Source organism: Phyllobates terribilis, unplaced genomic scaffold (assembly GCF_046119375.1).
Source record: "Phyllobates terribilis strain yellow unplaced genomic scaffold, ASM4611937v1 Scaffold_4__5_contigs__length_816908805, whole genome shotgun sequence".
In the NCBI taxonomy this organism is placed as follows: Eukaryota; Metazoa; Chordata; class Amphibia; order Anura; family Dendrobatidae; genus Phyllobates; species Phyllobates terribilis.
In genome coordinates, this window is record NW_027362764.1 from 255825112 (window position 1) to 255839673 (window position 14562).

Genomic DNA, 14562 nt, shown 5'->3' on the forward strand with positions numbered 1-14562 from the left:
TGAGTTAAAGATGTATCTAGCTGAACTTTTACTTCAGTTTCAGGCTCGGCATTGCAACAAGCCATAATTACAGCTCTCTGTTGGGCTGTTTACAGAGAGACATGATATTAATATGCATTATTATAAGCCTTTGGTTACACAGGCGCTTACTATATGATACACCGTACGGACCATTTCCACAAGGAGCCAAGTCAAAATATACATATCGAACGCCTACGACCTTATGGAACAAGAACTTTAAAATGTTTTGTCATACCAGTCCTATCTGTCCTGTATTTGTATAGCTGTATAACATAGCCTTCTATCCGAATGGGAAATAATAGAAAGACGGGGACTATTATTTGATAAGGATGAATGACATATTATACAAAAAGACCAGCTAGCCGGATCTCTACAGGCAGATTGTACAATGTGTATTTTTGGTTATGTCAATCCATTAATTACAGTAACATGAACTCATATGGCTCTCAGGGAGGACTAAAATGATGTAACGAGGATAAAAAATCATGATATTAAATACACATCAAGAGGAATTTATCTACGGATGTAGCAGAGCTGAGTCTCTCAAAGGCAGCAGAGCAGAGCTGAGCTTGTCACTTGCCACTCACTGTGATTTTGCAATATCTGTGTTTTACTATGTACTGTAATTTTATTATATGCTGTCATTACCTTAATGCAAATGACCTTAGGAGTATGTTCACACAGTACTTTTTTTTGTGTACATTACATGTGTTTTTGTTGCGTTTTTCTTGCATTTTTCATGTATTCATTCGAATGGGTAAAAAAAGCAGCAAAAGCACTGAAAGACTTGACATACTACAGTTTTAAAAAAACCATATCATAGCTCAAATAAAGCAAGGAAAAAATGCAACCATCGAATAAGATTATTGAAATCTCATTTATTTCACTGCTACTGTAAAACGCATCATCACGAAAAAACGCATGGGAAAAAAGTGCAGCAAAAACATTATGTGTGAACAAACCCTAAGGGTACATTCATACATAATGCAGTGGCGCTGCAAGGCACACGCTCCCCTGAAGAAGCTGGGCGAAACACTCGTCGGGTTGGAGGGACACAGAGCAGAAAACTGAGCTGGCTTAATGCTTCCCTAAGGTATATCCTGCCTAATTCCACATTTTTTACTGCTGCACTAGTGTGTATGTATTTCTGGCTGCTCACTAGTAGGAGTTGTGCCTGGGTGGATCTGTTTGGTTATTTATTCAGGACATATGTTCCTTTTTACCATGTCCCCTCTTAGGCCACATCTATCTGTTCGTTAATACTTATCGGCTATTTCTGTGCCCCTCACAAGAGGCATCTTTTAATATATGTGTTCTAAGCTTATTATATATAATAAAGATTTACTGACTTTATTGGTTCTTTAGTTCACTTCATTTAAGTCCTGGGGGGTTTCTTCCCATTCTGGAGCAGTTGTGTAGTTATATATCTACTGAAGTGCTATACTACTGCTACATTTTATAGAAAGGGCTTGTGTTGTCATACTGTAAAACGCGGCAATTTAGTTTTTCAGCACTAAAAAATGCATGGAAATAAAACGCAGCAAATTAATTACGTGTAGAGATGAGGAAACCCGAACTTAAAAGTTCGGGGTACGTACCGGAGACTTAGTGTCCGGCGCTAACTGCCGAACATGGACTTCTCCTGAAGGTCTTTTGCAAAGTTTGGAGTTGCGGGGGAAATCCATTGCAGAGAGAGAGAAAGAGAGAAAGAAAACATTTTTCCAGATCCAAAGTTCGGGTCTCTGTTGTTTTCAATGGGGTTTGGGTTCTGGTTCAAGTTCGGGTACAGTTATGGTACCTAAACTGAACTTTGGATTAAAATTGGGGTCGGGTACCAGAACCGAACTTCTGCTCATCCCTAATTACGTGTGAACAAGCCCTAAAGGTACATTCAGACATACCGTAGTGGCGCTGCAAGTTTTTGCTATTTTGTCATTACATACAATAATAAAAACAAAACATCTAAATCTCATGTCGTATCAGATAATAGAAAGACATAAAGCACAGATATGTTATATTTTTACACATATACACACAAGTACACACATATATACTGGGGGGCACCAGTGGGGGCTATCAGAGCATGTGACACATGTATAATGATCATTAAGTGCTGGGGGGACATGTCACTGTGCTTTGATCAGAAGTAGGACAGCAAACTACTGAACCTTTGCCAATGGGTGAATATATAATAATAATAATAATAATTTTATTTATATGGTGCCAACAAATTCCGCAGCACTTTACAGTATATATATATGTATGTATATATATATATATATATATATATATATATATATATATATATATATACTGTAAAGTGCTGCGGAATTTGTTGGCACCATATAATATATATATATATATATTCGTATGTGTAGAAATTAGGAGCAGATGGCAGCGACATAGTAATCGTTTAGCATAACAGTGTGCATCAATGCCTCCTACATGTTTGTAATACAGTAGTCTGTGGGAATAAAGTGAAGACTTTCTTTTAGTCACTGTAATGATATTGAATCAGTTGTACAGGAAACCCCAAGTTTGCTGCTCGTGATTGCTCATAAGGCAGTGCAATAACAGACCGCAGCTGTGTCATCGAGTATTTCGTAATTCTTCATCATCAGCCGCACTATACGTTATTGTCTATACACCTAGGTTGTCTCCCCCCCTCCTTCTTCTGCTCCGAGCAGTGGCGGGACAGTAGTAATGACTGCCAGAGGTATTTGTGTTAAGTTACTTATTTTTCTCTCCAAAAGTCATAAAATGGTCTGAGCTTAGCTAGGATACCTGTGAAGAACAGCGTGCGAAAACCTGGGAGCTGCTGTGCACATGGCAATAGGATATAGAGAGTATGTAACATGGGCAGCTTCAGACAATAATGTGTCTAATATGATGAAAAAAGAGATCAGATTCCGAGGCTCTGGAGACTAAAAAAAAAAGAAAAAAGAAAAGATAAAAGAGGAGGGCGGTGAAAACATTAACATTGGTGTGTATAGCTTGGAGCACCAGAGCAGAGCTTGAAATGTTCCTCCCCTTCCTTACTCATAGACCAAACTCCCACCCTCTCATTCACTTAGTTGAGGCCAATCGTCCTCTCTGTCTGTCTCTTTTTCACTCTCTCTCTCTCACTCTGAGACAGAAGTCAGAGCTTTTCCTCACTGACAGCCTCAAGTACTCACAGCACTTACTGAAGACTAAGAGAGACACTGCTAACTAAAACTACACTGAAAAACTTTTTCTCTGTTTTGCTTCAGATTATATTTTTCATTAGAGGGAAACAAAAAAAGTTCTAGTTTTTTCTTCTTTTAAGGGATAAGCTTTTCACGCAGAGAATAAAGAAGAAGAAGAAGAAAAAAAAAAAGCAAGCCTATAAAAGCTGGTGTCAGGATGTCTGTCCATTTACTGAAGGGATTTCTGCTGGTACTTTGCTGGATTATGGTGAGGAGTACGCCAACTCCAGGATCTGAGGGGCACAGCTCCGCCACAGACTGTCCATCATGCTCGCTCTCTAGATTCCACAAGGATGCACCCACTTCTCAGACTGACATGGTTGAGGCAGTGAAGAAGCACATCCTAAATATGCTGCATATGAGGGACAGACCCAACATCACTCAGCCAGTGCCTAAAGCTGCGCTTCTAAACGCCATCAAGAAAGTTCACGTGGGGAAAGTGGGAGAGGATGGCCAAGTGCAAATAGATGATGTTATTGCACGGAGAGCAGAAATGAATGAAATCTTGGAGCAAACTTCAGAAATCATCACTTTTGCTGAAGCAGGTGAGTGCGACTGTCACATTTTTGGGGCTATGAAGCAACGTAACAATTTAAAATGTCCATAAATAGCAATTCCCAAGGGGGTAATGCCCAAATAATGTGTTTTCTGTGATCTAACCTTGGCTGCAGCCTACCTGTTTACATTTGCTGAATTCACCTAGAATGAGCTATCTCTAAGAATCTTTAACAAAGTACAAGTGTTTGAGAGGGGGAGGGGATGAACATTCTGCAAAACTCCACAAGAACCCCCGGCTAACAGGGCTAAATATGACTTCAGCCCTTAGGGCATGTTTTTATCCTAGCAATGCAATTAGCCGGCAGGGCACAAAAAAACAATAAGCGTGTTATTTGTAGCTAAAGGTAGCAATGACAATTAAGGGTTAAGCCGAAACTTAGGCAGAAGGAAGATGAAGTGGCACTGGGGGTAACTGCATGCATCTGTAATGCACAGCTGCTGTGCCAGGTAGCAGAGCTCAGAGAGCTGCGCACTTGCAGCCGCCACAGCTGTAAAATTAGGCAAGGAGATGACTTTAACTGCTGTATATATTCCCCTCCTAAAGTAGGAGTTATACTATCCCACAGAGGAGTCATCTTAAAGTGCTCCATCATCTGCACACCAACAAGCTCACCTTACAGCACTGCCGAAAATGGTCAAATATCCATTAGAAAAGAACGTTTCTGCGCTTCTTCCGAGGAGCCTTTGGAAACGTCTCTAGGATCCCAATCTGGAGCACAAGTGCTTTTTTTTTTTTATTCAATCACAAGAATAAAAGTTTAGCACTGGCTGTTTGCTGAAATACTCTGCAGCATGAAGAAGCTGTGAGGCTGTCAAACCTCAGGTTAGCCAAAACTGTTACGAGGAATGGGCTTGTAAACACATATTTTTTTTTTTTTTTTAGGTATTCTTGCCTCTAAGCCAAAGTAAAAAGAATGTCATTGTTTAGCGCAGAACATGGTAGTCAAAGTATGTGCGGGAACTATAAGCATTTCTGTTTAAAGTGCGCTCCAGCAATATAAACAATTAGGACAGCACTCAGAGTTTCCAGTCTTAAAAAACCTGTTGACTCAGATGTTCTGTCTGCAGGAAAAGCCTTGCAGTGTGTGCATGCTCTCAGATCAGACATTCCTGCCAGCTTTCTGCTGCTCCTGAGTACACAATGAAGTATTGCGTCCTAGCTCACTGTCAATGAGACTGTGTTATCAAGCCTGAAAGTTACCAGTCCGGCTTCATATGGCTTCCTGAAGAAATGCAATTCACATGTGTGGAGAAGGCACCCGCCGCACTCCTGGATTGCTTTACAAGGCCACTTACTAGGAGAAAAGTTTGCATACAATAAAGATGCATGTTGGCTCTTCAGGTTACCCAGCTGCGCTGTGAGTAAGATTCCTATTGGCGTAATCCATATTCTCCCTACACGAGATAAATAGAAGTATAAACCTTCTGGCTTTAATGTGTTGAAGCCAATACTCCTAATTGGATGCCAAAACGTTATATTCTGCAAGCATAAGGCTATTCATTATGTAATGTATGAATCGGTTGCTAGGCAGAGAATATCTTGGCAGGTAATTTCATCCTATATTATACTTTAAAAAAAAAAAAAATCTTCCAAAAAAAATTGTGGCAAGAAAAAAATTCGTTAGTTATAAAATGGACGATATAACAGTCCGACTGATGTTGTCATATCAATTAAAAACCTGCTGTGGCTGGAGCGCAGCTGCTCCATGATGTCAGACTTTCGAGAAGTTCCGTTGCTTTCATTGGGCTCGCTGCAACCTCACAACAACCTTGTCAATTACATGATCTAATCTGGTTGGCTTGCAGCAGGGAAAAGCATTCGGCCAAACGGGTGGTTGCTGCATTACACTGGGGGGCGACCATAGTTTAAGACTCAGAAAAGCCTCTGGTGGAGACGTCACAGGTCAGGACAGGTGAATTGGCCAAAATTTTTCAAATGTTCATATGAGCGTTCATTGGGTCAGGATAAAAGTTCTTAGAATTAGTGTCGAGTATATTTTGCCTAATGAGCTAGTAGACAAGTCTTGATACGTAGAAGCCGAGTGGGAGACCAGTTATGGGCTAGGACACAGTAGAGAGGTCATATCTCCAACACTCCTGGTCCATCACACTCTCTGGTTTCGTGTTCTAGGTATAGTCAGACAATTCCTTTGAAAACACATATCTAAATGCCATTTTTGCAAAATATAAAAAGTGCTAATCCATCACTCTTGTCATTTAGAGGTGTCCTTTTAACATAGCGTATATCATTATTCTAGCCATCTGATAGCAGCTAATGAGTAGCATGGAATGATAACCATACAACAGATGTCTGGTGGCATTGAGGAGGCCAGTGATAATATTTCCTTGCTATGGATCACATGTATCATTCCAGGCGGTAATACAAATCATCCATTTATTCCAAACTTATATTTACTGCACATTAATACAGGGAAACATAATATCTGACAACATGCTTCATCTTTGGGTTTCATTTACTTGATATGTACAGCAGAATTGCAAATAGCTAAACACCAATGCTAATATGTCCAGTAAAACTTGCAGTCCTGTGAAACAGTAGCTTCATTTTAATGGCCACTAGAGGGCACTGGCTACTGCAGACTGCATTTCCCCAGCTACTTCTTGTACCTAATGACTTCTCATGCAGTAAAGTCTCATTGGATAACTGCTGTCCTATCCACTGGTAAGGGCTGTTATATAAAAGCAACATCTTGACTACCTTTCTACGGAAAAGAATAAGAGCAGGCACCATAGCGAGATGTTAAGTCAAATAAAGAATATATATGATTGCACACAAGAACTCACAAACAATGCAGCTCTTCCCTGGCATGATTTAATATATCCACAAGCTGACATACTCATGATTTAGATCTCTATTCTACACAAGGACAAAAGCAGATTAGGTAGTTTTCTGCCTGCGATTTTCTCATTGACTGCAATTGCAATTAACGGGAGACAACGGTCGGATTTCTTCTTGTCGTATAATAAGGCCTTTAGTCACATTCATCTTGGTGGATTTCAATCATTCTGCAATCATTTACATCATATTGACAAAGGGCAAACAAGGGCAATATTTCAATAGAAGTTAGCTCCGAGAGGGTAGCATTTATCAGAACCTTCACAACTGTTTGGCTTAAGCAAGTGACAGAAGAGAGAAAAGTCAAAAGGAGCTGTTCTCTTTTGATGGGAACATCGTGCAAATCTTTTCTCATTTTGGAAATGAGTTTACTGATCTGGAACGAGCTTGCGGTGAAAAATAACATGTCTTCTCTATTTATGGCACTTTTCTTTCTAAGAATACAATTTCAACTTGGTTTTCGAGGATACAAATTCATCTAGCTACAGATAAAACATACTAATACATATTCATTGCCGGACTTGAAAGCGGCCGAAATGCAAAATTTTATTTTTTTCAGAAATACTTTGTAGTCCATAAAGAAAAGTAAGTTCAAATGTATCATCCAAAAACTAAAGGGCCACCAGGCTGGTTGACTGTTGGCAGCCGATTGAGCTCCATCACAACACCGCATTTCTGCTAACATTCCCTTCATATTATTATTATTAAGTGTGTGCGACAGAAACGTATTTAGCAGGAAGTCGCACTGCAGTGTTAGTTTATTCCTGGATAATTTAACTGATGGTATGTATATCAGGCAGGCGGCTGTGTGTCATGCCAAGATGTCTCTTTGCAGAAGTTAAGGCATACACAGTAAGTTGTACGAAGCCTGTGCACATAGTATCACTCTCAAAGACTCACTCATAATCTGCCAATATTTCTCACAAGGTTCTCTTATAGGGTTACTGTTAGCAAGGCTTTATTTAGTTTGCCTATTATTTTACCTACCTCATTTTCCCTTTATAAGTAGCACTTCTATTGAACTCGTATTGATTCAAGAAACGTCGGCCGGTTTTAGGAATATTTGATCTTCCTAGACAAGTATGCTCCTAGTGCACGAAATGTGTGCACTCTAGTATAGGTGTGAAAAGTAAGGCACCTTTAAAGATGACAAGCCCCTCCAACTACACAAATGTAAGCTTGAAAAGACAACTACAACATAACCAGTAATGACTTTACATCTACATTCATGATTTCTCTCAGTGATTCTGACTACAGCCATGTTGGACTCTATGATAAGTCAGTCTGTAGAAGCTGAGCTTGGGAAATCCAGGCAGATCATTCATATATGAGGTCTCTGTAGACGAGATACATAAACTATGTTTATAGAGAGTAATGAATGGATTTTGTCGGCTTGCATACATAGGCCAGAATGTAAATAATGACTTTCTAAAGGATCTGCCTTTTATATAGTGTAGATAAGGAAGAGCCTTCCGAGTTATATTAATTTAAGACCAAAACCTATTAAAAAACATGAAGAGCGCCTTTAAATTTGGGTACACCCTTATAATAATAGATAGGCTGTTTTAAGACACATTCCCTGAATCTCATGAACTCATATGTGCTCCATACGGATATTGGGCTCCTAACTAACTTACAGTAAAATTCTCAGATAGTCTAACTACCTTTAGAAGACATCATAGTCCTGTCACAGTAATTAAAGTACACAAGACCCTAATAATGACAAAAATAACACTTTTTAAATAAAAATCCATCAAGTGACATAAAAAATAGGAAAACTAAAACAAACTTTTGACAGAAATGTGAAATAAGTTTTGATTTGTAGGGTTTCTGGTCCTGAGACTCCCACTGCTCGCTGAAAGAAAGGTGCATAAGAGCTTAGCTGATCCTCAAGGCTTGAGCGGAGCATTGTACGGACTCATAGAAAGTCTAAGTCAATATGACAATCAACTGAGCCATTTTGCCTCTTTGTGCTCAGGACCTGGACCGTTACTGATTTTAAACTTCTGACATGCAACTAGAACTTGAAAAAAAGTTTTTGAAAAGTTTAGTTATTGTTTAAAAACATTTTTCTCATCTCGTATCATGTCCTAAGTGTTCTCATTCTGTTCAGTACCTCCACCTCAATGGACTACTCACCAACATCACAAAACTATAAAATTTACCTCCAAGTATCTATATTCTTACATGTTAGAGTAAAGATGCAGGTCTATGGACCACCACTGATCGCTACGATGAAGGAACCCACATGCTTCATTGTACAACACATTACATTATAGTGTTGATTAGTCAATATATGTAAGTCTCATAAAGCCAAGGGTGCTGTGGGTATCTATATTCTAGCAGCAACTGATAGTCCCAACTCATTGGGCCCGCTGATATTATCTTCTAGCATGTTTGTACGGTGTAGCTATGCCTGCAGAGGGATAAAAGACTCTGATCACAAAAATATCAGTAGGTCTGATCTTCTCAAGCCTCTTTAGAAGACTTGTCCTGCTTTCTTTATGATTTTATTGTAAAATAGTTGACATGAATATACTTCCTCGAAATGTGCAACAGCCCTGAAATCATACAAGCAGGAACAGAATATCATTTTATGTGTTCCAGTTATTAGTACACAACATGTTGTAGCAGACCGAAACATAGACAGTCCTGCCTGTACTGCAGCAACACATTCGAAGCCTATAAAACACCGTACTAACTAGTCATCACCCAAACTGCTTATATCATCGAGAGAAAGAATGGCAGTGACCATCTGTGAGATTCTGATCATTTTTTTTTCTTTTTTTTTTTGGAACAGTAAAAAAAACGTTCACTGTCTTCGAAACTGTCACCTTCCCCTAATAAAGTAATACTTGTTATAATAAGAAACGCTTCATTTGCTCATGATCAAATAACCCAGCAGAACCTATTACTCATTTCACCCTCTGCCAAGTACATGGAGTCTTTATCAAGGGAACGCCCCCACATCATGATGTTCACGATCAGAACCATTATGCCAACAAGTATATGCATAGGAGAAAACATCCCAAAATATGCTCTTCTCTGATTATATCCATTCCTCAGCATATCTACCACCAGAGTGCTATAATTATCATGCACACAGCATGTTAAATTAGAAACATAGCTGTCAATGACAAAGCTTTCTATAAACACTTTATAAATCTGCTTATGCAAGACAGGCGCTCAGGCAGGTAAATAAATGTGCAAACTTTTACTCTACGTGGATAAGATGCAGATGCAGCAGAGCTGACTTTGTTTCTTCTAGTGTAATGTCACAATGAATCAGTCCTATAAGGAAACTACAGAGATCATGACATCAAAGTAAGTCGTGCCAAATTACATACTCAGCTCTACTACTTTTGTGATTTTTTCTTCTGTTTTAAACACTATTCTACATATCTACATCCCATTGCAAGACTTAAACGTAAGATATATTAGAAGATGCAGAGTTTATGGAAAATCTGCTGCTTGTAATGCTATGGGAAACAAAGTTACTTAGTGAACTAACGGTAGAGTCACATGTGTATGCCCTTGTAGATCCGTGTAATGATGAAAGCCGAATATGCCATGCAGATGTATTGGGGATTATTAGTAATCAAGAGGCCTCAGACATATTCCCATTTGGAGTTAATGACTTGCATGATATGTATCCTGCAGTGTTACACAGAAGATGCTTTAGAAACAATATTTAGGAGCAGTCAACAATATTGCTATGAAAAGTAGTGGAAGAACTGAGCAAACTCTTAAAACCCAAAACCTCACCCATTGTGCTATATATCTTCTCCAACATATGAATCATATAGGATAATATTAAAATTCTACATGCAATATAGCTGAAAGTGAAATGACTAAAATAATATTTATATTTTGTTTTGTTGCCCTTGATCTGTAGGACCCTCAAAGAAGATACTTCACTTTGAAATTTCCAAAGAAGGCAGCGATCTATTGATCATCAGGGAAGCAGAACTTTGGCTTTTCCTTAAACTCTCCAAAGCCAATCGAAGTCGGGCGAGATTAACAATTCGATTGTACCAGCAGCAACGAGGACAGAAGGAGCACAGAGGATCTGATGGGAACAAAAATGAAGTGTTGATTGCCGAGAAAGTGGTGGACACAAAGAAAAGTGGCTGGCATACATTCCCTATATCTGGGAGCATTCAGCGCCTTCTGAATCATGGAAAGTCATCAATGGATGTTCGAATAGCCTGTGACCAATGCCAAGAATCAGGAGCAACCCCTGTCTTGCTTGGTAAGCGGAAGAGAAAAGATGATGAGGACAAAGAAGCAGGGGCAATTGGAGGTGAAGAAGAAAAAGAGCAGTCACATAGACCTTTCCTAATGATTGTGGCTCAGCAGACAGACGAACACCCTCACCGACGAAGGAAACGTGGCTTAGAATGTGACGGTAAAGTAAGCAACTGCTGTAAAAAGCATTTTTATGTAAGTTTTAAGGACATTGGCTGGAGCGACTGGATCATAGCACCTCCTGGCTATCATGCAAATTACTGCGAGGGAGATTGCCCTAACCACATTGCAGGGACATCTGGGGCTTCTCTGTCATTTCATTCCACAGTCATTCACCAGTATCGGGTTAAAGGCCACAGTCCCTTCAATAGTATCAAATCTTGCTGTGTTCCCTCCAAGTTGAGAGCCATGTCCATGCTGTACTATGACGATGGACAAAATATTATTAAAAAAGATATCCAGAACATGATTGTGGAAGAGTGTGGTTGCTCGTAAAAAAAAAAAAGAAGAAAATGCAGAAACAGTGTCTGTTATTGAATCCGCTAATCAAGAAGACGACAAATGACTTGCAGTTGAGCAATGATCAATGGAAGAAGAAATAAGATACAGAGGAAGTGCAAGTTCTACACCTGCAGCAACCAATATACGAAAGGAACATTTCCTGCTCTTCTAGCCAGGAGTGTGACCAACAGACTTAAAGGCACGAGAATACACCTGTATATCTATAGATACATCACATTCACTGTTTGCGTAAATGTGTTTGCATTTATACCAGTTTGTATAGATAGATATACAGAGATCCAGACCACCTTCTTAAGACTCTAAAAGTATCTTTACTGCGCGGGGGGCTCGACTTCTTCCTCTGCACTATTACTGCAAAAAAAAAAAAATTGAAAGCATACAAAGTTAAATTTCGCTAAGGTGCTTACGATCTTAGAACTATGCAACTTATGGGGTTTGAAAACTGTTTACCCAAAACAAAGAAAAGAGAGACTTTTCAGTGGAAGTAACATGTTTAATATTTTTGTTCTTTCATGAGAGATACTTGAAAGGAACATGTTGGTTCAGATACTGGAACCAAACATTTCTATATTTTGTAAAAAAAAAAAAAAAATGTTTCTTTTTTATTTGCACTACAACAGTATTTGACCTGTTTAATATCCTTATTTAACAAGTATTTTCAAGAGAGGTTTTAAGAGCTGCACTTAACATGAGCTATATCAGAAATGCTACAGCACACATCAAAATAGATATTTTTATGACTATTTTCAATATTTTTTCTACCTTTAATGAGACACTTACACCAAAGACATGTGTGAAGATATAAGTCTGCCTGTGGTTAATAATCACTGAGCATATGGGAGGGAAGAATTTAAAGGATTGAGTGTAAAAGAAAATGTATCAAAGCCAAAATTACATATTTTATTTCCATTCATTTATGGGTAATTGTGCTGCCCTTAAGCAGCTTGTATTTCGTTTAGAAAATGGCACTTCAGCAATTTTTTTTCTCTGTACCATATTTTTCCATATTTTCTTTGCTGATTATCATTCTGCTAACGGGTAAATCTTTATCAAAGATAAGATTTTCTTGGCTTATGGAACAAATGACTTAAATAGGTTATCTTTTGACAGTAATGCAAGCTTCATACTGTGCCACATCCAAACCAGTAGAAAAATTAAAAAACATTCTAATTAACTGTAATTGCCAACCGATGTAATTGTCTCCGGGAGAGGTGTTCCATACATTAACGACTTACACCAACGGAACATTTCGGTAAGACAAAGTATCATGGCAGCAGTCGATATTATGAAATAATTATGTCTGCATTTGTCGAATCGTTTCGATTTTTTTTCCCACAGTATTTAGCTTGCATTTTAAGGCAATCTATGTATTTGCTTATTTTACTGACACATTTCAAGCTTCTTTTGCATTAAAAAAGGACTGAAAGAAAATATGATCAAAAATGTAAAAGGACTTGGAAAGTTAAAGAGTGTAAAGGTTTTACACTTCTGTACATAACTCATTTTCAAGCCGGAAATTTGTAAAAACATAACTTCATCGCTTTAACTTTTATTCTTTCTTCACACTGCTAGTTTAATCACAAGGGTTCCTCATACAGTAACTTCAGTATCTTAGTATTAATTTGTCAGTTTACATTGAAGCCATAGAAAATAAAAAATGGGCCTACGAAAAGAGCATTCCTTTAAAGAGACTGTCAAACTCAATATTTTTTTATTCATTAATATGTACATGGTGTTTTATGCCTGATCTATTGCTCACTATGAGTGAGTATGGTTCTCCAATACACTACAAAATCCAAAACTTTTTAACAAATTAGTACCTTGATGACCATGACACCTATGTTTTATATCATCAGTGTCACCGGTAATCTACTAAATTAATTTTTTGTTTGCCTTAATATTTTGCAAAAAAAAATTATTTATCCTCACCCAGACACTAATTTTCCAAAAAAAACAAATGTCAAACTCAATGTTTGAAGACTAAATTGAAAGAAGAATATCTACAGATATTGTTAAATGATTCCAGGTTTTAAATTTGTACTGTATTCTATAGAGGTGAATTTCTTCATTTTAAAGTATTTAGTCATGTTAGGCATAAAACAAATGAAATCCCCTCAATTGAAACCAGCAAATTGATGTCACACAACATTAACAGACGCATAATAACCACTTTTTGTAAGCTTTATATTTTACTTGTAATATTGTAAGTCATGAAAGGACTGTAAAGGTAATAACCAAATACTTTTCTAGATGGTGGTCATAATCCTCGTAGGTTATGAAAAATTAAAACACTACTTAAAGAGATTTTAATTTCCGTTAGCCACTATTAAAAATAACATAACTCTAAGTTACTGTATAGATTTATTTAAAAAATAAAAAATAAAAAAAACATTGACATCTGAGCAAGGCAAATTAAGGTCAGATTAAGAGGGAAATATAAATTGACACAGGAGGCCATTATGTATCCTCCGACTCATGGAAAAAAAAAAAAAAGATTTGTTCTACAGTATATAGTGTCTTTCTATAATTTACAATGAAAGTATAGGAAACAGAAAATCTGCATGACAAGATGAGAGAAAATAGGATGGTAATCAAGGCTGACCACTACTAAATAGCATAGAGGACAATTTAGTTTAATGAAATCTGCATGTCCACAAATAGCAATAGAAATTGTTACCACATTTAAACATTTTGCAGGCCATCCTATATTGTAGACAACCCTCCTTTAAGGTAGCTGTTGAAAAAAGAAAAACTAAAACTAATTAATGGTAAATGTTACCACATTTTTTTCTAAAGCCATGAGTCCATCTCCTTTATCCAGAAATAATCTTTTCATCATTAAGCATTTATGTGGAGAAAATATCTTTTTTTTTCTTGTCGATTTTTTTTTTTTTTACATTTACTTTTAGTAAGATTATTATGACATCTATACAACTAATGGTCAATTAAAATGCAAAAAGCCTTATCATGAATTATTGTATTTTTTAGTGATACTCTTTAAAATAAATTATCACGGAGAAAAAAAAAAATATTTAACACCAGACATTTGCCATTGGATAAACCTTCCACATCAGCCAGGGTTTGTTAAAAAAAAATAAAAAATCATATAGGTCCAACAACATTGCATTC

General features: G+C 37.5%; 1 protein-coding gene across 1 annotated transcript; it reads left to right on the forward strand.

The window, feature by feature from the left end:
- Window positions 1-3090: 3090 nt before the first annotated feature.
- Window positions 3091-14211, forward strand: INHBA (inhibin subunit beta A). The gene is made up of 2 exons (XM_073678223.1): window positions 3091-3793; window positions 10559-14211. Exons 1-2 carry the CDS (start codon window positions 3406-3408, stop codon window positions 11404-11406), a joined length of 1236 nt encoding a protein of 411 aa, XP_073534324.1. The 5' UTR covers window positions 3091-3405; the 3' UTR covers window positions 11407-14211.
- Window positions 14212-14562: the final 351 nt, after the last annotated feature.

Excerpts from the sequence above, each read along its gene's own strand:
- INHBA (XM_073678223.1), top strand. The coding sequence starts at position 3,406 with ATGTCTGTCCATTTACTGAAGGGATTTCTGCTGGTACTTTGCTGGATT. Across the intron at positions 3,794-10,558 it reads CATCACTTTTGCTGAAGCAG|GACCCTCAAAGAAGATACTT; the intron begins GTGAGTGCGACT and ends CTTGATCTGTAG.